Source organism: Alosa alosa, chromosome 20 (genome assembly GCF_017589495.1).
Source record: "Alosa alosa isolate M-15738 ecotype Scorff River chromosome 20, AALO_Geno_1.1, whole genome shotgun sequence".
In the NCBI taxonomy this organism is placed as follows: domain Eukaryota; kingdom Metazoa; phylum Chordata; class Actinopteri; order Clupeiformes; family Clupeidae; genus Alosa; species Alosa alosa.
This window is the reverse complement of record NC_063208.1, coordinates 21047968-21071222: the sequence shown is the minus strand read 5'-3', so window position 1 is coordinate 21071222 and position 23255 is coordinate 21047968. Positions and strand designations below refer to the sequence as shown.

Sequence of the window (23255 nt, the reverse complement as noted above, 5' to 3'; positions counted from 1 at the left end):
GGCAAGAGAGGAAATAATATCTTCTGTCAATTATAGCTTTGAGGCTTTGAACGGAGCACACAGGCTTTCATCCATGCCAAAGCACCTTGCGAGTGATGAATATTACAGGCTGCTGCCCTTCAAAAATAAACACAGGCCACAGGTTCATGAAACAGAACAGAAAACAAAAACAAGGACACTCCTTTGCCAGGGGAAGTAAACTTGACCGCCAGTAATTAAATATATACTTCACAATGGTACTGTGACACATATACATGACACACACTGTGCATATACCTTTCTGAATATTGAATATTTGATTAGAAAACAGGTGTTATCATAATATGCAGGAAATACATTATTGGAACCTTATGTGATTTAGGAGACAAACAAAAAGCTCCAAACTGATAATGCTACTAACTGATGCTACTGGCACAAATGTTTAATAGAAATGCTTGTTCATATATGTCATCAAAGACAAAATACCATAATATATGGTGTATTGGAGTTTGTTTGTTGACATCAGAACTCACCCATACTGAATCCTCACTCAAAGTAATATTTCCAGTTGGTAGACAAAGGGTTGACAGAACATTCAAACAACCCAACAAACAGCCACAATGTGTGTGGTAAAGGTTGGTATTTAGGAAGATGACTCAGTCATTGTGTTTAAAAGATATATTGCATTAGGGCAGAGAAAGTCACTAAATAAATGAGATTTCAAGCTCCAGTGGCCCCTTACCGGTATGGGGTGAGTGTTTTGACGGGAGTGTGTCCCAACAATGAACAATGTCCCTTTTTTCTATTTTAGGGGGCAAATGTAGAGCTACATAAAACTTGTCACGGCGGCGCATCTAAAATCTTTGGTCTGCATGTCAAGTCATCATAGTTGTTACCACATTGGGGCTGTGGGAAGGGACCGTGGGGAGAGTGTACAGTCCAGGCTGCTGGAGGGCACAGCAAATAATTTAAACAAACAGCGATATTATGAAACATGACTGGAAATTCTCTCAATTCTCCTGAATACCACTCCACTAAGGTAACCGCTATTCCAAGCCAATTATTGGCTCAATTATGGCTGCACTGTCTGCTGGAAGAGGTTGGTGAGAGCTTTCAGTGAGTCAGGAGAATGCCAGACCCCTGCCTCAGTGAGGGCAGTGAGGAAGACTAAACATTTCTACGAAGGGCTCCCACATTAAAGGGCCATGCAATGTGTACTCAGGGCAGTTTTAAAAGCCTTGGAACACCTTGCTGGATCGGACAGAAGATAATTGGCCTTGAGTCATTCAACTGGATAAAATTCCCCTCTTGCTCAGCATTCAGCAAATGAACAATAAATACATCACAGTGCAGACGTGTGGGTGTGTGTGTCTGCAAAATCTGGTTACAGGACACATGCAAGACATCCATTACACACATAGGCAAACAAAAGCCGGTCCTGCAACTCCTCCAGCTGAGTGTACTACTTTGAATCTGGCGACTTACAGGAAGGAAGTCCACGTTCACCTCCTTGTCCATTTGCATAGTTTAACATGTTACTAAGCTGCCCACTTCAAACCACCACATGTACACGACACGCCCTGCTTTGTCATGTACCAGTGTCACTGATGGGTCACAGTTGTCTAAGTATCAGTAATTTTACACTTAGATAGGCACTCTCTCCAGCACAACACGCTCTAGGAATAGACAGGTGTGTTATTATGGGTGTGTTTGGCTTAGTCACTGTGCCTGAGGGATGGATAGGAATTGCCACAGTGAATTAATCCAGCTCCTGACTTTATAAAGGAAAGCCCCCAAAAAAGCTTAATCAGGATGAGTGATGATGGATCAAAAAAACAGTGATGGTAGGATGCCCCAAGCCGAATATGTTATCACCCACAGACAATGCAGAGCTACTGAGATGTGTTCATGATCAAATAGGTTTCACAGTTGGTGTGCATACTATATTTGAATGTGTGTGTGGGATGTTGTGTTTGTGTGCATGGGCCACTAGTGTGACTGGACCACTAGTGTGGCAGTTTCGTCCACTTGCGAAAAATGAGTGTGACAAGTCTGTGAGATGCATTGTTGAAACTGAAGTAATTATATTTGGTAAAAGGGAGAAAGACTAAAGGGTTGCCACTCTCCTTGACACAAAAGGGTTCAAAGTAGGGCTGTCAAAATAACTGATTAATTTCGATTAATTAATTTGAGAAAAAATAACTGATTAAAAAAAAATAGTGCAGATTAATCGATTCCGTATGACCTTTGACCCCGAGCCGTTCTAGTCAGTAACCATTAGACTGTAAAATGAAGGAGAGAGAAGAAAATGTGCTGCCTAGATCATTGATTGGAACATTTACTTTTAAAAAACGGCCTGATGGTGTTGATAAAAAATAAAGTGTTGATTAAAATAAAGTCCTCTACAATGTCTGCAGCAAGGAATTTGCATATCACCGGAGTCATCAACTCGAAAGTTGCACATCAATGCAAAGAAATAGTGTTGACATTGAGGGGAGTGTTAATTTATTTTCATTGTGTCCCCTAGGTTATGTCTGTGGCCTGAAATGCCTTGCATGTTAAAAAAAAAACTTCTTCCCGAAGCACTTTTGAATTTATTTCCTCAGCATATTAGGTCATATCATAGATTATTATGGCCATTATTTGAAAAGTGAAAGTAATAATAAAAGTATTTTTGAACTTTAATGTCACTAATGCTGATTATTTAATGATTTATTTGAATTTAAATATTTAAAATACTTTCACAGCAAAAATGATATGCGATTAATTTAGATTAATTAATCACAGAGTATATAATTAATTAGATTATTTTTTTTAATCGATTGACAGCCCTAGTTCAAAGCAAAGGATACTGTTAAAAAATCTTGGTGTATAAATTGACAGTGATCTAAATTTCAAGCATATTTTAACTTGTGATATCACCAGTTAAAGGTGCTTTAAGCAATGTTGGGTAATCTCGCTAGGCTGGAGCAGGCTGTTTTTGTTGCCATTTTTGGAGCCTGCGATATCCACAGAAACTGTTTCTTTACAGTGTATTCAGGGGACAGGCAGCTAGCAGATTGTGAGGAGTTTGCTGTATGTGACAAAAAATATTTTAGCTTAGAAACCACGTAACATGGCTTAGAGCACCTTTAACATGGGTGTATATTTCTCATCTATGTTACCCTGTGTAAACTGAGGCTATAATTACAATGTCTTTTTGTAAGCCACTGTTCTCTGGTAGACAAACTGGCACACCGGTGTAGGACTGGACCACTCAGAGTTCACAGGGTTCAGGAAAGATTTGTGGGTACTCTGTTGTCAGGGTCAGGGTAAAGTTTGACATGTCTAAGTCTAAAGCCGTATAAGCCTAACAACTTTGGATCTAAGTTAGCTAAGACAACAAACTTCATAAAAGGCATAGAGAAACACCAACAACTGAACAGGGCTAGTGAGCGGAGCGGAGCGTGAGTGAGGATCAGGATATTCGCACCGCTCAGCTCCGCTCACTAGCTCTGCAACTGAACCATTGTTATTGATAATAGCTACGGAGATTTAGTCGATGTCTGAACCCTGATTACATCATTTTCTGAATGCTGGTAAGTTGATCATCATATCAGCAAACACTTCTTCCCGTCTAGGGCCAATTCATTTGTTGATGCTTTTTTTCCTCTGTGTGCAATCTCCAGTGATAGAACAGGTCTGAACCCAGCCATCATCCCACCCTTCCCAGCATCTCCAAGTTACTCAACTCAAACAGGGCTTAATTTGCTACATGTGTTTAACGCAGCTCCACCCCATTATTATGCGTGTTCCGGCTGCTTGATGAGCACTTTTGTTAAAAATTTGTGGTTGATGGGCCTGAAATACAGAACATATTTCCAGTATAAAGACATATGACATAGACATGAATATAATTTCAGTTGTTCATCACGGCTTCATCCGTTTTTTGTATATGGCTCCTATACATGTAGCATAGGCATATAAGCATATAACTATAAACAATACAGATGTAAAAAAGCATCCATCACCCCCCCCCCAAAAAAGGTTAAACATTTGACACAATTAAACGATTAAACTCATAGTGGGTGAACATTCAAATAACATTTATCAAAACGTTCATACAACTATTACTTAATACTAATTTTAATGTCCTTTCTTTTCTGCAGAGCACAGCAAAAAAAGTGTTACTGGAAGTCTTACTCCCACTCAAACCCATTCCCTCTTACACACACATTCTCTCTGCCCTTCTGTGTTTGACACCCGACACCAGCACTCCAAAGTTAGTCTCAGCTTGCTCAGCATGACATCATTTCCCTTCTTTGTTGCATGTGAGTCCCAGTGAGCGTGGGCATGCGTGTTGAGCAAGAGCTGCAGGCAGCCGGGGGCCAGGGGGAGGAGGGAGTATGGGAGAAAGCAGGAAGAACATTTTTAATTTCACTTTCACTTTAGGGGCTATCACACTGTAGCATTTAGCATAGAGCAGAGCTGAGCAAGGAAACAGACCAAAAAAAACAACCTCTTGACTAATCAAGCTTACAAGCTGTCATGGCCTTCCAGTACCCTGGCGCAAGACGAGATGAGGAAAAGGTGGGTGCCATTCTCATGTTGCAGACCCCACGGTGTCCTCTTAAAGGCATGTACACACTCAGTGGCATTCAGATACAGGAAGCAGCAGGCCTTTGTGTATGGGGGTAGGTGTGTATGTATGTATGAGTGTGTGCAGTGGGGTTAGTACATGCCGAAGTTGGGGGTCATAAGGAGGAAAGATGCGCATCAAGCTGCTGTCTCTTTCTGTGGGTTTTATGTGGCTACCTTTTTTCCCTGTTGTGTCATTTACTTTTAGCTCATCTCCAATTATTCTGGATTATTTGCAATGAAACGTCTGTAGAATCTAAAATCTATTCACACACACACACACACAAAAAACATTCCCAAACTGCCAACATGTTATTGTGGGGTTTAGTTTGTAGAGAGTACTGCCAAATGTTTCTGTTTCTACATAGGGGGATTGATTGATTAATGTGTGTGTGTGTGTGTGTGTACTCTCCATATACATCAACTTGTAGAGGTGCTAACAGCTCATCTCTTCTTCAGGTGGATGACTATCATGGCGTCAAGATCTGTGATCCTTATGCCTGGCTAGAGGACCCAGATAGTGAGGAAACCAAGGTGAAAATACAGTATATGTTTCTCAATGTGTCTGCATATCCATCCTCCCTGCAAAACAGTGTAACTAATGCATACAGTACGTACACACAATTCTCTCCATTGGAGCTCAGAACCATTTAGCTTAAGTTAACTCAACCCATTACTTAAAAGAGGGATCCGGGATCCTGGAAGGATCCTAGATTTTGAAAATACACAATAGACTACATGCACAACTTTTCCTTTTCCTCCAATGCTTTTTCCTGTACACTCATGTATTTCCGGTGGAGCGTTAACTGTGTTGTAATAACATCTTCTGTTGTATTCTGCTCCTTACATCTTCACTCACACACTGAATATCCTGTTTGCTCAATAATAACAATTTTAACACACACATAAATCCTTCTTTATCGTAACATGCTGATTTCCTAGTGCCCAACCGAGTCTGTGTAGACACTAATTACATATACAATAGCGGCAGGTTCAAACACACCTGAGCATCTAATTAACTTACTGCGATTGGGGTGTGAAGATTTCAAGTAATTCAGCAAAAAAGGCTTCAGAAAGCATCTCAAACCCCTCCTTTAAGTTAACTCCCTAGATCTCATTCGACTAATGGGTATAATAGGTGATTAAGACATACATCTTTAGAACATTTATCTGAGTTTTCATGTATTAAAGACAATTGAACAGCTTATAGTAATTAAGACCAGTTTCCATCTGTTGTTTATTTGCTTCTGACTTTACAACCTTTTACCTGGAAGTCATTTAGTTCAGTTTCTCAATTGCAGGCTTCCCAGTTTGCCTCTACATAACCTCTTTCTCACCACATCTGTATTGCGTTTTGCTCTCAGGCTTTTGTGGAGGCACAGAATCAACTGACGATGCCTTTCCTGGAGAATTGTGCTGTGCGAACACAATTCCACCAGCGCCTCACTGAACTCTACGACTACCCCAAATTCAGCTGCCCCTACAAGAGAGGGAACCGGTGAGGAATGGAATGGGGTGGGATGGGGGAGTATGTGAGGTTTGCTGTTCCCAGCATGCTGCAATCTCTGGCCTCTATGTATGCATGTTGAGCAATGCCAGAGGGCCTGTGTCATAATGTCTGGATCAGTTCTGTTTACAGTAAGCTGACGAGACCAAAAGATTAAAGGAGACATAAGAAACAATGAGATAGAGTCTTCGGTTCAGGTCTCTGGGCATGCAGATCTTTGCAGATCCTGCCGGAACAAGACGGCAGGGGCAGAGCCTACCCCCAAAGAATAAGAAATAAAAGATACCCACCCGGAATGCATAGCTGGATAATCTCTAAAGAAAATATACAACCCCAAAACAAAAAAAAGTTGGGACGTTTTATAAAATGCAAATAAATAATAACAGAATGTGATATTAAACAAGTCTCGTAAACTCATACAAAAAGGACATAGAAAAAAATGAACATTTGGACTATTTCATGGAATATATATGTTAATTTTGAATTTGATGCCAGCAGCATGTTTAAAAAAAAGTTGTGACGGGAGCATGTTTACCACTGGTCTGCTTCACCTCCTTCATTTAACAAAATCCTTTAAATGTTTAGGAACTGAAGAGACCACTTGCTAGAGTTTTCAGAAAGAAATGTTGTCCCATTTCAGTTGTTCAACAGTATGGGGTATTCTAAGTCATGTTTTTCATTCCATTATGCAACTAATTTGGGAAAATCTGGACTGCAGACAGGCCATTTTAGCACCTAGACTCTTCCTATATGGAGAAATACAATTTAAATATGTGCAGAATTTATTTTGCCATTGTTTTCCTGAAATATTCAAGGTCATCCCTGGAATAGACATTGCCTGGATGGCAGTATATGTTGCTCAAAACCTGTATACATCATTCAGAGTGGAATGTGCTTTGCTTAATGTACAAGATGCCCATGCTGTAGGCCAGTGGTCAACAACCTTTTTGAGCCCAAGATCCCTGACCTCGGTCCTGAACAAAGGCAAGATCTACCTTGAAGGTCAAGAGAACCAATTTAAGGCCAATTTAAGGCCTTTTATTTAGGCAAATGTATCAGGTCAAAAATATCACATCCCCAGTGAATCCGTGCCTCTGTTCCTTTTAGTCTGGGTTAAACAAGGATGACATACATTTTCCAAACCGAAATCGCATTTTCCTTATACAGGCGTCAATGATAGTCTTTACAACATAGTCTTTACTTGCATTATTTTGGTTTTGGTTTTCTAAATGAATTAATTGTTTGTGTTAATAAGTCATACAATTTGAAAATGTTTGATCACTGTTTTGGTATGAAGCATCTCTCACGTCAATGCGCACTCTAGAAAGTGAAAGTAACCTAGGCCCACGCTCCGTGTGCACGTCTGCAATTGATTACATTCCTCAAATGGAGAACACATCCGTGTTCATTTACATCTCATGGCCACTCCTTCTGTGTTTGCAAAATTCCTGACTGTTCCTGATCGCTAAACATTAGTTTTCCTTTCCTGGATAGCGCACCTACAAAGTGGTTCTCTACTCGTGTGTGTGTCTCAGCATGGGGTTATGTTCCATTCAGGTCAGAAGTTGGTCCCGCATTCACGCCGCTCCATTATTAGATTAATGTTATCAGACAGCGCTGTACGGGAATTTCTCGCATTATGATGGCTAGATTTGCGGGACTTGAATAAATCATGCGGTATAGCCTATAGCGATCTACTGGGAAAGTCCCAAAGATCTACAGGTCGATAGTGATCGGCGACCCCTGCTGCAGGCACTAATGCTCCTCCACATCGTTGTAGATGTTGGGTTTGGAACTGAGCACTAAAACAAGTTGGATAGGTTGGATACTTGGATAGGCCCTCTCCTCTTTAGCCCAGATGAGTGCATGATTTCCAAAAACAATGGCACATTTTCACTGGTCTAACCACAGGACCTTTTTTCATGTTACCTCAGTCCATTTTAAAGACGGTGATATTTTCTATTTTCATGTCTCAATACAATTTTGGCGGTTACAGCTTTGGCTGCAGTTTTTGAATTGAGTATCAAATTGTGCACATAGACAATAGTTATCAGAGGTTTTCCTAAGCCCATACAATGACAGGTCTGGAAACAGGTCTGGTGTTGATGCAGTGCCATCTGAGGTACAAAAGGCCACAGCTATCCAATTTCTTTTTCAGTTCTTTCCCTTGTTTGCAAAGATTTCTCTGGATTCTCTGAATGTTTTAATAATATTATGTCCTGTAGATGATGAACTTCCCAAAAAACTTCACAATTTCATCTTAAGAAGCATTAAAATGTCTTTGGTTCATCATGTGTGCACACAGGTTTACACAGAATGATGAATACCCCTACATCTTTACTGTACTTCTAAGAGACCCTGCCTCTCTGGGATGCTCTTTTTCATACCCAATCATATTGCCGGTTACCGTATTTAGTTTTCAAACATTCCTCATTTTGTTTTCTTTATCATTATCACTATCATTATAACTTTTACAGCGTTTTGTTACCCCTCGTCCCAACTTTTTTTTTTGAAACATGTTGCTGGTGTCAAATCCAAAATTAACATATATTTTCCATGAACATTTGTTTGACATGTTGTCTGTGTCCTTTTGCAACTAAATATGAGTTTAAGAGATTTGCAGATTATTACATTCTGTTTTTATTCACATTTTACACAACGTCCCAACTTTTTCTGTTTAGGGGTTGTATTTGTACTAAAAAAACAGTGTTTGCTGTATTATCCCATTTAGGCAAATGTAATAATGAAAATTGACATACAGTAAGAGTTTATGCTGGTGCTTCCATATCAGCTGCTCAGAGGTGCATTATCCCTTTGTTATTTTCCCATATTTACAGAATGTTTTATATTCCATTTCATTCATTTCATGGGATTTAGATGGTTAATCTTTCCATCTCCATTTCTCTAATTAATAATATAATTCTCTATAAAATAATAATGGTAATTAGCTCTGATGGGATAATTGCACTGATCAGGGAGAGGCCTGGTATCTTATCATGTGTGGAGTCGGTTGTGAATGACATGTCTTAATAACAGTCATACTGCCCCACTCCAGGTACTTCTACTTCCACAACCAGGGCCTGCAGAACCAGGATGTGCTGTATGTGCAGGACTCTCTGGACGGTACCGCCACGGTGTTCTTTGACCCAAACACCCTCTCTGAAGATGGAACTGTGGCCCTAAAGAGTGAGCTCTCCCCTAGAAATTCACATGATGTTACAAAACACCACTCTCCGACCCCAATTTATGACCCTGACCCCTGATGCCCCATTAATGGTCTGAGACTCAGAGCTCTGTAAAACATGTGGCACATAAAACAGCAGACCTCCTCCACCTTTCTCTCTCTCTCTCTCTCTCTCTCTCTGTCTCTCTCTCCCTCCCTCTCTCCCTTCCTCTACTTGTCTCTCTATTTTACTCTCATTTCTTGTCTTCAAAGTTTGTAAATAAGTCTGTCTGTGGGTCGTTGGTGTGCACCCGCCATGCCCGTAGTGTCTCTAGAACTCATTCCCTCATTTTCACATCCCTATTTCCCTACTTCACCTCCATCAAACTCACTCCCCCTTCTCTGCTGCAGTGGGGTGCCTCTCTGAAGAGTGCGAGTTCTTTGCGTACGGTCTGAGCACCAGCGGCTCCGACTGGGTGACGGTGCGCTTCATCAAGGCGGACGACCTGAGCCCACTGCCCGATGTGCTGGAGAGGGTCAAGTTCAGCTGCCTGGCCTGGACCCATGATGCAAAGGGTGTCTTTTACAACTGCTACCCTCCTCAGGATGGAAAGGCAGATGGTATGCCTTGCCAAATATACTGTATATCTCTGTATGCATGAGTGTGTAGGGGAGAAGGTGAAAGGAAGGATGGGGTGGGATGGATGCGTGTTGGGGGTGGGGCGTTGAATGTTGTTGTGAAGATGTTTGTTTATATGTATGCATGGGTGTTGGCATCTGGAGTACATAAATCACAAAGTGAGCTGAGTTCAAAGTTTGCTTTTTATTTCAAAAAGCAAAAATATTCATATAATCTAGATTCATTACACATAAAGTTAAATATTTCAAGTTTTTTTTTTTTTTATGTTGATTATTCTTATCTTGATGATTACGGTTTATAGCTCATGGAATTCAAAAATTCAGAATCTCAAAATATTAGAATAAAGAACTTATGGTAACATTTTAGTGTACTTGACAGTATCAACATAAGAGTGACATAACACTGTCATGAACACATGACACTGTCATGACACATGAACCCTAACCCTAATCCTAACCCTAATCCTAACCATAACTTGTTATGACAAAAACCGAATGTCACTTAATAACAGAAGTGTTATGTCATAAACGTTTATGACTTGTTTATGACACATTCATGACAGTGTCATGTCACTCTTATGTCGATACTGTCAAGTAAAGTGTAACCGAACTTATAGTACAGAAATGTCGACCTGAGAAGAGCTCAAATCCGCTAATTGAGTCAAAACACCGGTAATGGTTTTTCTGAGCCTTTAATCTCTCAGTCTAGGCAGGGCAATGGACTTTTCCACAATATATATATTTTTTAGATGCACCTGTGCACTTATGCATTTATGTGAACAATACAATTGATCATATTTCTTTTGTTAATGACTTCTCCTTATTGCAGGCACAGAGACAACATCAAACCTCAACCAGAAGCTCTACTACCATGTAATAGGGACCAGCCAGTCTGAGGATATCCTGGTGGCAGAGTTTCCTGACAACCCAAAATGGCACAGTGGAGTAACGGTGAGACGTTTGCTTATTATGATTAAGAAAGACTTCCCTTGGCATGAAAACCACCAACTTCCATGTTAATTCACTCTTGCTCTGGTGTCACAATGTGCTGCAGTTAATCAGACACTGCCTCAGGACCTGTCACTCCACATTTCACACATGTGACACAATCATGGCATTTCCTCACCTGGTTTACTGTAAAAAGTCTCTTTAGCATCAGTCTGATTTCCAGACCTTGTGTGACTACTGGGGCTCAGGTACAGGCAGGGGGGTGAGGGTACGCAACGTCATCCTGCAACTGATGAAGAGACATTTCAACTTTATCTGGAATCATAAAAAAATCCCTGATGTACTACTGTGGCTTTGTCGGAGCGGATGTGATTGCTTAATAAGTGCAACGAAATACAGCTTACATATTGTACTGGAATGCCAGTCTGAGGAAATGATCTAGGAGGACTGTCTGAGACTATCTCCTCTCAGTGAGATAATGACATGCATCTGCATTCCCATAAGTGCCACCAGACAAGAGTGTTTTCCATCTAAACATAGTCAGGCAGGATGCAAGACTAGACCAAACATAAGCCAAACAACAAAACCCCAAGTTCCTTTTCAAGTGAATTCTCAGTAAAACCATATACATCCACTATGAGTTGTTGTCATTGTGTGTTCTAAGACCCAGAGGAGAACTTGCGGCTGAGTTGTCCAACACACAAGTTAGTCACAACCTCTTCTCCTTTTTCCTCCTGTGGCTGTGTTAGCCAATGTGCCAATGGTTATGCCAAATACACATCCATTATTTGCAGGCTCCCCACTGTCTGCAGACTGAAGACACAGGCTGAAACAGTGACTGAGATATTAATCCTGGTTACTCATCATGCCAATTCTGTACACCCTGGCTTTTCTTCCTCATAGTATTTCTTTGCCAGTTTTTGGTAAAAGACATGACCAAAATCTCCTTTTCCTTTTAGGTCAGAAGTCATTTTTGCTATTGTTTAAGTGGTCTAAATCATAGCCACAGCCATGTGAGCCACAATCAACCTGGACTCCCAAGCTAGCCAGGCAGGCAAAACTGCTAATATCTGCAGATTTAATAAAGCTTGTACATACTGTATTGATAGCCATGCATGTATTGTTGTGCTTTTGTGTCATTTCCTTGGTATTAAAGAAATATTTGTACATCTATCTATCTATCTATCTATCTATCTATCTATCCCTTTCTCTCTGACTTTTGATAGGTTTCTGATGATGGACGCTATGCTCTTCTGTCCATTACTGAAGGCTGTGAACCAGTCAACCGGCTATGGTATTGTGACCTACAGCAATTACCCAATGGAATCAAAGGTTAGTATCCATCTGTGTATTGTTGTTGTCCATGATGCTTTTTGTCCTCTCGTGAAGTCTTAGTCCCATTTCAGATGTAAGTAAAGGTTCGATCACTGAGGGAGAGGAAATTACAAAAATATTACTATACTTTTATCCTGTAAATTCTGCACTGTCTACTGTAGTGTGGTATACTGTAATCTCCACACAACCGTGTCAAACAGGGATGCTGCCTTGGGTTAAACTGGTGGATAACTTCGAGGCACAGTACTCGTACGTCACCAACGAGGGCAGCCTGCTCACCTTCCGCACCAACCTGGAGGCGCCGCGCTACCGGCTCATCAACATCGACCTCCAAAAGCCAGACCCGGCCCAGTGGAGCACCCTGATCCCCGAGCACCCCAAAGACGTCCTGGGTGAGCCGCAAGAGACCATACGCGCAGATTTACAACAATTCAAGGCAGAGGAAGCACAGATAATGGCACATCAAGGGGTGGATTGATGATTGAAACACCTCTGTTCTGAACCAGAGCAGCAACATGCATGTGCCCATGGTGGGCTAATAGCAGTGTACCTGATAATGCTAACAGCATAGCCAGCCATCCTACTTACAATGCCCTGAGCAGTATCTTTCCTGACTATAGCATGTTTTTATGCCGGTAGGTCACCAGGCAAGTGGTGGAACTCATAATAACCACATTTGTGAAATAGACACCACCTGTTAATTACTAGCCATGAATCATACTATCCGGGCCTTCCCAGCAAGATTCAAAAACACAACATGTCCCAGGTCAGGCTGACTTGATGCAACTCCACTCTGGGGTTTGTGGACTTGCTGGCTGTGCAGTTAGTCTGTCAGCTCCTGACTGCTGTACTACTGCCCCGACTTGTCTCTCGCTCTGTCAATTCTTAAACAGGATGTGAGCTGAGTTTGAAACTGCCATACAGTTTGACTGCTATAATTTAGGACTTTTTAACTTCTCGTGTCTCGTTACTTTGCAACATCCATCCGCCCAGTAAAATAAATAGCCACATTAGACCGCATGCTAATCCAGAGAAAGTGAATACTTCTCGTTTACTCAGTCACATAATCTGTCTGCTTTTATTTTCCTATTGTCAACAAAGAGTCACTCTCTTATCAGAATACGTCAGTTGTTCCACTGGGTATTGCAGTAATGCATTTAGGCATGACCTGTAGGGAAGAGGTGAGGGATGGTTCATGCTTTATCTTAACAATGTCATGATGAGGCTCAAGGCTTTTTTACGTTGTTATTAAAATACCTGTTTTGGTAATAGTGAGAATGCACAGCAGAGACAGGAAGTTCTAGTGACCCCACACACTGAAACATTGTCCTGGAAATGATTGCAACTTGTTGATTTCTGAGCTGCGAGCTAAAAAACCGCATAATAGTATGTGTGTGTGGGTGTGTTTGTGTGTGTTTGGGTGTGTGTGTGTGTGTGGGTCGATGGCCCTAAGTGCAGTACAAACTCACCTCAGATCACCTTTGGCCCGCACACAACCTTCTCACTCTTACCCAGAAAGAAAAGGATCAAGACTCTGATCAGTTCCAGAACCTCAACAAAGTGAAGCTGTCATTGACAAGCTGACACTGTGGTGTAACTTCGCTCGGAGGCATGTTCCTCAGTTCCAAGAAACTGACACACTGTTAGCCCGCAGACATTTTTGGCTGATACTTAAAAGACACTTTGTTCAAAGTGTTGCACTGGACACGTGGCAGGTTTAAGTTAAGTTTTAGTTTTAAATTTTACATTCATTTTCATTGGCAAAAGCTAGCCTAATATGCACGAGAGAACATAGATTTGAGGGAGCTGCAGCTGTTAGCATCAGCACGGTCACATTAACACAGCAGGGCACACTAGCCAAGTGATGAAGGATCGTGTAAAATCCCCATCCCCAGAAAGTTTCAAACCAAGCTTGCGCAGATCAAATTGCTATTTTCTGACAGGATGCACAACCATTCCCAGGTGCTCATCTGTCTGAATCTCAGCTCTTTAGCCTAGCATCTTAATGCTGTTCACAGCACGGTGAATGACAACGATGACAAAATGCTGTTAATGTTTATGAGTTCATAGCTTATTTATCGAAGGACTTACATGTCACGTTTTATATTGTATTATGATCACTCGCATTGGGGTTACTGAATAGGTAATGCTACGGTTAACTTAGCATGCCCACCATTACACTGGAGATGTTAAAACATTTTACGTAAAAAAACTACTTCATGTAATTCGCTCATTAGCTCAGATCAGGGACTACCAAACGCGGGGAAAAAACTCAAAGAAGTTAATGTTAGACTAGCTGTGTTACCGGTTCAAAATTTCACTAGAGCTCCATTCGCTTTTGTAGGCTACACGCAGTCTCAAAAACACTGTTTACAGCTTTTCGAGTCACTAAACGAGGTCATTTATTTTATAGCGATAGGCCTAATTTAGATACACTTATGGGGTGGGTGCAATTCTTGATTTTTTGAATATTAAGGACACATAATGCAAAAAAGAAAAATCTCCTATAGATATAAGGTCTTGATTTTGTGGAGAAATGAATATTAATTACCCAAAACACATCTCTGTCTATCATTGAACAGTAGCCTATTTAATGCATTCTAATCATATACAGTAAAAGATTCTAAAAAGGTCACCTTATTTAGTTTAGCAGGCTATAGAACTCTACCTTTATATGGTCTGAGAATTTATAATTTTAATGAGGGAAATTGTTGTAATGGTAGTGGATAACTCCCACATAGTTTACTTCAGCCAAGGCCCATAACAATTGAGTGCTGCTAACCAGTCTGCTAAATTATGTGTAAAGTCATGTCTGGCTACACCCCATACATTTCTATGGAGATTGAGTGCTGTGTCTGCTCATTAGGGGCTCATGAATATGCCCCCCAGAGTGTAGCTCGGTAGCTGCCTGGAAGCTCTAATTGTTGACTACAGCAACTCAAGCTAGGTAAAAAGGATGGTTTTTTCCTGTACCGACAGTACGGTGACCTTGAGAAATGGCGATCTATGTGAAAAATCACCGGAATTCTCCTTTAATGTTTAGTATTTGTTTGGATGTGAAGGTACAAGCTAAGGCAATACGGCACATACATTTTGCTAAAACCATTCCAGTCATTGCATAGAGCTTCTATCTTATTTCGGATTCATACTCATCTCCAATGATAAGCAATTTGCCTCTTATTCTCACACACCGGTAGGCACATAATAGTATTTCCACATTATTTATACATGTGCACATTAAGAAATGTCAATACTGTTGGATTATTATTTGTGTGCCTGTATTTGAGGTTCACTATTCAGTGTTAACGTGCACCTGCCTGCCTCTTCTCTTTCCCAGGGTTTGTGGCCTGTGTGAACCAGCGCCACCTCCTGGTGAACTATCTGCACGACGTGAAGGATGTGCTGCAGCTGAGAGAGTTGTCGTCAGGCGAGCTGATCCGAGACCTGCCCCTTGATGTGGGCACGGTGGTAGGCATCAGCTGTAAGAAGAAGCACTCTGACTTCTTCTATAAGTTCACCTCCTTCACCACGCCAGGTATGGTCATTTATGAAAGCAAGCATAAGGAAACATACTGTAACAGATCATCAGATGACATGTATGCCTTTAGAAATCTCAATAAGGATATTAGATAAAGATGATTATGATGTTGTTGTTATGATTATGTTTATCTGAATGCCAAGAGAATTTGCATTTTTCATTTTTTTACCCCATTTAGTTTTAAGTGTCTTCTTTTTTAGTGCCATGTCATTAAATACAGTTTTCTGCTGCCCCTTCATAAGAGTTTTAACATGCTGCTGAGCATGAGCTCCTCTCTAATAAACATCAAAACTTGAACTTGAACTTAGAAAATAAGCCTGAAAGTAGATTTGTCGAAGCATCATGAGCAGCCCCCCTCTCTCAGTAAACTTCTCTCAAGCAGAAATAAAAGTGCAGAAAAGAACAGAACTGACCAAACCCTCTTCCAGCAAAGACTGTTCACACTTCTGTACTGTGACTCAGACCCAAACCCTCCTGTGCTTTTCCAACACAATCATGTCCTTTGTCTCAGTCTTTGTCTCATCATCATTCTTGAGAAAAGCTCCTGATTTTGTAACAGGACAATGGAGCCATGCCTCAACATGTCTTGCGTTAATGAGTGTGAGTGGTTTGTTGTAGTTGCATAACATGACTGTTTAATAGCTGAAGAACCGTATCTTTGAATTAGTGTAATTATTGAGTCGGAGTCAGGAGGGCAAGCTCTGCTGTCTCCTGAGCACTTCTTAGATTGAAAAACAGATAACAGAAATCACCTCTGAGTCAGACTGATGCCCCAGTTCAGTCTAAGGGCCTGAAGCCCAGGTTGATCTTCACCTACAGCGCAGGGTTAACCCTAAAGCTGCAGGGAGCCACTTTGGACTCAAACTAACGATCTGACTACGCAAAAAGGCATTCAAGACGCTTGAAAAGATCAACAACACCCAGGGCACTACTAAGAGGCAAGAGGTCACTACCATGCTAATGGGTGTGGTTTGGCGAAATATAGCCAAGTCATGCTGTGAAAGATGTATTTTCCTTTTTTATACGCTGTGCACAGTCGCGCCATAAAACAAACAGGCATTCACTGGCATTCACTGTTATGAATAAGGCTACAAAGCTGTAGAGTTCAACAGATGTCCCAATCCCAAGATACCTTTCTGTGCATTCACACTACAACCCTCAGCAAACGAACACACACTAACCCTGTCTGAATGTACTGGAGGATGGAAGGCAAGTTAACAAGAACAATAGGAACAAATAATTACTTTGCAATGTAGACCCTCATGGGTGGGGAGTCAGGATGGGAGATCTCTGCTCTGCCCTAACCTGAGTGGCCTCCTCCTCTCCTCTCCCCCCTCCTCTCCTCTCTTTCCTCCCTCCTCTCCTCTCCTCCTGCTCCTCTTCTCTTCCCCCACCTCCTCTCCTCTTCCCCCACTCCTCTCCTCTCTTTCCTCCCTCCTCTCCTCTCCTCCTGCTCCTCTCCTCTTCCCCCTCCTCTCCTCTCTTTCCTCCCCTCTCCTCTCCTCCTCCTCCTCCTCCTCTTCCCCCCTCCTCTCCTCTTTCCTCCTCTCTCCTCTCCTCCTGCTCCTCTCCTCTTCCCCTCTCCTCTCCTCTCTTTCCTCCCTCCTCTCCTCTCCTCCTGCTCCTCTCCTCTTCCCTCTCCTCTCCTCTTTCCTCCCTCCCCTCTCCTCTCCTCCTGCTCCTCTTCTCTTCCCCCCTCCTCTCCTCTTCCCCCTACTCCTCTCCTCTTTCCTCCTCCTCTCCTCTCCTCCTGCCCTCTCCTCTTCCCCTACTCCTCTCCTCTCCTCTTTCCCCCACTCCTCTCCTCTTTTCTCCCTGCTCCTCTCCTCTCCTCTCCCCCACTCCTCTCCTCTCATTTTTCCTCCTCCGCTCCTCTCATCTTCTCTCTCTGTTCCTCTTCTTTCCCCCACTCCTCTCCTCAGGGATCATCTTCCACTGTGACCTGAGCCAGTCTCCCCCAGAGCCACGGGTCTTCAGACGGGTGGAGGTGAAGGGAATCCAGCAGGAGGACTACCAGACCACACAGGTGAGCCGGACACCACCAACAGCAAGACAGTGACAAGAAATAAACAGAGAGAGTATTTCAACGCACAGAAGCATTTCAGCTGCTGAGCTGTATGTGAGATTTCAAACAAACCACAATCAAACAAATTTTTTATTTTATTTATTTATTTTTTTTTACTGCAGTCAACATGGCCATTGCCATGCCACATCATTTACGTTTATTAATACGATAATGGGATCATTGCCACATCAACTACAGCTAATTTAATTACTAAGCAACATTTTTTTAATTATTTATGTTTCCAATCATGCATGCAAACATGGGTGAATCAGAAAACTTGGGATTTTCCTGCGGACACATACTGTACATTACAAGGAAGTTCTCTATGAAGGAATTCCTTCAAAGCCACACCATTTCCTAGTTTGTCTGAACATGGTACTGTATATCACAGTACATACTAGAAGCTGATCATAATGTGAGCAGTTTTCAGCAGTCCACACTAAAACCTGGACATGACCTACACATGAAATGGGCTTGTCTCATTTCCAAAGTTTTACAGAGCATACATTCTTCTCTAACAGGTTTTGCACATGGTGCACTGTATCTTCATGCCTTTGATCAAATATTGTTTCCCAGCAGACATTTTTCGTTTCAGTGGGGAGAATGGGAATATCAAACACAATTGATTAGGGACAGCTTGTGAATTCATACCGATAATGTGACTAAATGGTTGTGGTTAATGACAAGAAAGACCTTTGTAGCTGGTTTTGTTGCAACTCTGCAATCAGTTTTGGTTTTGGTTGCTTGTGTGTGTGTGTGTGTGTGTGTGTGTGTGTGTGTGTGTGTGTGTGTGTGGGTGTGTGTGTGTGTGTGTGTGTGTGTGTGTGTGTGTGTGTGTGTGTGTGTGTGTGTGTGTGGGTGTGTGTGTGTGTGTGTGTGTGTGTGTGTGTGTGTGTGTGTGTGTGTGTGTGTGTGTGTGTGTGTGTGGGTGTGTGTGTGTGTGTGTGTGTGTGTGTGTTTCAGGTGTTCTACCCAAGCAGAGATGGAATAAAGATCCCCATGTTCCTTGTTCATGCCCGTGGCATCATCAAGAAGGATGGGACAAACCCTGTCTTCCTCTATGGTTACGGAGGCTTTGATCACTCCATTCAGCCATACTACAAGTGAATATTACTGCTGTCATTTTATTTTTGTTGTTTATTTTTCTGAAGTATTACTCTGTACCATGTTGTTCTTTATCTTTGCCAACTCCAATTGAATTGAATTGAATTGCATTGAGAGAGAGAGAGAGAGACAGAGAGAGAGAAGATTGATGGTGATATTAATGGATAGACTGATATAGATAGTCAAAGAGGAGAGCAAAGTAACACCCTACTCTTCTCTGTCCTCGCAGTTCTTCATACCTGTTGTTCGTCAGACACCTGGGCGGCATTGTGGCTGTGGCCAACATCCGCGGAGGGGGAGAGTATGGCCAGACCTGGCACAAAGGTACTAGTCCCCCCGCCCCACCCACCCACCCCTGGACACACTGGAGGCAGAGAACAGTACAAAGACACACTCATTCATTTGTGTGGTCAGCACTCCAGACTTAATCATGGCCTCTTTAACTGACAACTAATTATGTCCCTAACAGCAGGCCTGCTGTCACTGTCTGTGCGTTCAGTCCTGCTGCTGAAAGCTAACAGAGAGGCAGTGACAGCTGACTCCAGAACAACAAGGAGATTAGAGTGTACTGTGTTGTAACCCTCAGTGTGTGTGTGTGTGTGTGTGTGTGTGTGTGTGTGTGTGTAGGTGGCACGCTTGGAAACAAGCAGAACTGCTTCGATGACTTCCAGTGTGCTGCTGAGTATCTGATCCAGGAGGGATACAGCACATCCAGCCGCATAGCCATTAATGGAGCCTCCAATGGGGGACTGCTCGTGGGTGTGTACCTATGCCCAGCAGGAGTGTGTGTGTGTGTGTGTATATGTGTATGTGTGCGTGTGTGTGTGTGTATTCATATGTTAGAGATAGTCAGAGATATATTTGTATGTTAAATGAGCCAGTGTCAGCTGTACATATACAGTAGGTGTACACACATGTGTACATAATGTACACTAAGTGTCTGTGCAAGTATGTGTGTATACTGTATGTGTATTCAATTGCAAAACCAAACAATGGAGGCACATATAACTGGAAGCAATCGCTTTGATCACTAAGCTTGGAAAGAGATGTTTTAACTTCCCCACCAACAACAACAGCGCTTTGCCAAGAACTAAATGGAGGTTTTTTTTTTTTATCATTACTTTTGAGCGCTTGAATTGAGTGCCGACAAAGTTTTGCATTCTCTCCAGCGGCATAGCCAATTCAGTGTGCAGCTTAAAGGAAAACCCATCAATCACGCGCCAACTGCCAAGCAAAAAGGAGAAGGAAAGAAAAGAAAAGAAGTAAAGAGGAAAAAAGACGAGGGATTTTTTTTTTTTTCAACACTGTGCTTATGATAGATGAATCAAACAGAGGACAGATTCAATCAGTTTGATAATTAAATGGCAGATTAAACAGTGAATCTTGCGGTTAAATGGAGGGTGTATCCACCATATGGTAGGACACCACTATTCCAACAGTATTCAATAGTCTGCACCTGCACTCCTCCATCAGTCAGTCGAATGCTGATAGACAAGGACTGGGTCGTGTGGTTAGTTTAGTGATCAGGTTGTCTATGAGAAGGGAGGGTCAAGAGGCCCACAGGTGTAGCTTTAATGGACTTTGAGGTCAGGTATTACTGAGACATGGAAAAAAAATGTGTTTGAAACTACTATCGAATGGGTGTCTGTGGGTGCATGTGTAGTGCAGTGTAGTGTTTTTAATGCTATGAAGTGACCGTATGATATTAAGTTTATAAGGAGAACAGGTAGAGAAGGCCAAGAGTTTCTAAACGTGTGTGTGTTAGTGAGTGGACACTACATAGGTACACATCTTTATGTTGTGCTGTAGTTTAGTTTGCGTGTGCGTGTGTGTGTGTGTGTGTGTGTGTGTGTGTGTGTGTGTGTGTGTGTGTGTGTGTGTGTGTGTGTGTGTGTGTGGTGTATACACAGGTGTACATATAGCTGTTGTAATGTGTGTATGTGTTTCATCCCAGCGGCATGTGTGAACCAGCGGCCGGAGCTGTTTGGCTGTGCCGTGGCTGAAGTTGGGGTCATGGACATGCTCAAGTTCCACAAGTTCACCATCGGCCATGCCTGGACCACTGACTATGGCTGTGCGGACAAGCCTGAGGAGTTCCAGTGGCTTATCAAGTACTCTTACCTCTTTCTCTATCACACACACACACACACACACACACACACACACACACAAACAATTATTTGCTCAGTTAATCTGACACACAAACAATCCATTAGCCTGAGTGTGTGTCTTTATTGTGGCTGCTGTGTTGTGGGCCCTTTGATGCTCTGATCTTTAAATATCAGATCAGCACCTCATCATTCTCTTCAATTACATGCTCCCCTCACATCAAAGACACGCTGTACAAAGAGCCACATGGCACTACTGTTCACCTCTAATCCTTTTCCCACAACAGGAACAAATAGTAGCAGCTCTCTGTACGGTCCCACATTAATCATCATTGATATGTCACTGCACTCTGTATTTCAATGCGTGTGCTGATATGTGTATTGTTTGTTGTCATCTGTAATCTTTCAACTTCTTCTTTCCCCTCTTCTCTCGTTCTTCTATCCCTCGTTCATCTTCCTCTTCATTCTCTGTCCCCACCCAATCCCTCGCTTTCCACCTCCTCTGTGAATCCCGTCTCCCAGGTACTCCCCTCTGCACAACCTCCCCCCTGCCCCACGCGACGGCCCTCCGTACCCGGCCATGCTGCTTCTGACCGCGGACCACGATGACCGCGTGGTGCCCCTGCACACGCTCAAATACGTGGCGGCGCTGCAGCACGGCGTGGGACGCAGCCCCGGCCAGCGGCAGCCGCTGATGGTGCGCGTGGACACACGCAGCGGACACGGCGCCGGCAAGCCCACCACCAAGGCCATCCAGGAGGACGCCGACGTCTACGCCTTCATCGCCCAGGTGCTGGGCCTCAGCTGGAAGGACTGAGAGGGGGGAGACAAAAGCACAATGGAACAAAACTGAAAACTATGAAGTACCCCTGGGGTGCGTTTCCCAAAACCATAGTTGCTAGCCTGTTAGCAACTTAGTTGGTTGGCAATGGGAAATTGCATTGCAACGAACAAAGTTGCTAACTTAGTTAGCAACTATGGTTTTGGGAAACGGATCCCTGGAAAGCACAATTGGTTTGCTCTCAATAACATTCACACACCTCTGATTAGATCATCAAATGCAACTTCAAAATAAGCCATCACTGCCAAATAATAATCATTTTAAAAAGTCATATTTTTGTGGAAAATGTATTATGTTCTACACTGCACAGTGTCTGTAATCCTTCTTTTCAACACTAGATGGCAACAGCAGACAACTTTTATGCGTTACCATTATGCACACACAATGACAACCACTGCCAAAACCACAGTACTGAAATCTGGCCAAATGTCAGGCTCTTTCTCTAGACTAAGCCATGTTTGTAGTCTGATTAAGAGAGCTGTGCCCCGAGGACTTTAATTACAAAACTAATCAAATGTGTTGGGGGTGAGGGGTGTCACAGAATACCATCATGAAACAAATGTGAAGAATGAGAAGAAAAGTGAGCCACACAGTACTATCAGTGCATGATGTATACAAACATATATTATTAACCCTTCCCATAGCTCTGGTCAGACGAAAGTCTTATTTGGAAATAACTGAATTGTAAAAGTATGTCTGGCAATTAACATAAATAAAGGTAAAAAAGTACAGTGCTTAATAAAGTTAAATTTTTATTTGTATGAACTAAACTAAATTAAATGTAGCTATTACAGGGATTATTGATGCAATGCAGATATACTTTTTTATAAAGATATACTTTTTTCTTTATTTTTTATGTTAACTATTAACATGACATATCAGATAGTTAACAATGTAATCCAATAGCTAACATAAACAACAGCAAACTTCAGCATTCATCAGTAAATCTAGTTTCTGAATGCTGACGCTGATAGCCTGTTGGTGGTTATAAAGTTGTGTTGGGTAGGCAGCCTTAGTGTAATGTAATGGAAGTGGAAGCCTGTGAACTGAAAGAACCCATCTTCAGCTGCAGCTGCCTCCTGTAGCAGGCCACAGAGTGTCACTTATCAGCTGTCAACCGGGAGGAGAAGGATCAGAGAGGGAGGGAGAGGAGAGGAGAGGAGAGAGGGAGAGGAGAGAGTGAGAGGAGAGGAAGGGGGCAGTGAGGCGGTGGGAGGGGAGGGCAAGAGAGGATAAGATGGAAATGAAGAAGTAAAAAAAGGGGGAATGGTAGTGAGAGGCAAGGTGGTCACCAGGATTGGCATAAGGGCAGAGATGGAGGGAGAGAGAGGAATTGAGGGAAAAGTTAGAAAGAAAGATTGAGAGAGAGCGAGAGCGAGAGAGCTTGTAGGAAGGGACAGGGGAGAATTTG

At 42.4% G+C, this 23255-nt stretch overlaps 1 protein-coding gene across 2 annotated transcripts in view; it reads left to right on the top strand.

Annotated features, from left to right (window-relative positions):
- The window catches only part of LOC125285286 (prolyl endopeptidase-like), a 77238-nt gene extending 54665 nt beyond the window's left edge, over positions 1–22573 (top strand). The window contains exons 1-15 of one of the 2 annotated variants that reach the window (XM_048229677.1): positions 4362–4548; positions 5056–5130; positions 5961–6094; positions 9159–9289; positions 9678–9887; positions 10735–10856; positions 12080–12185; positions 12389–12580; positions 15526–15723; positions 17649–17752; positions 18755–18894; positions 19125–19219; positions 19523–19654; positions 20850–21006; positions 21526–22573. In XM_048229677.1, the coding sequence (XP_048085634.1) occupies positions 4507–4548; positions 5056–5130; positions 5961–6094; positions 9159–9289; positions 9678–9887; positions 10735–10856; positions 12080–12185; positions 12389–12580; positions 15526–15723; positions 17649–17752; positions 18755–18894; positions 19125–19219; positions 19523–19654; positions 20850–21006; positions 21526–21820 (2133 nt within the window). In that variant the 5' untranslated portion in view covers positions 4362–4506 and the 3' untranslated portion in view covers positions 21821–22573. Of the gene's footprint in view, positions 1–4361; positions 4549–5055; positions 5131–5960; positions 6095–9158; positions 9290–9677; positions 9888–10734; positions 10857–12079; positions 12186–12388; positions 12581–15525; positions 15724–17648; positions 17753–18754; positions 18895–19124; positions 19220–19522; positions 19655–20849; positions 21007–21525 lie in introns of those variants that run through there. The other variant, XM_048229678.1, reaches the window with a different exon arrangement.
- Positions 22574–23255: the final 682 nt, after the last annotated feature.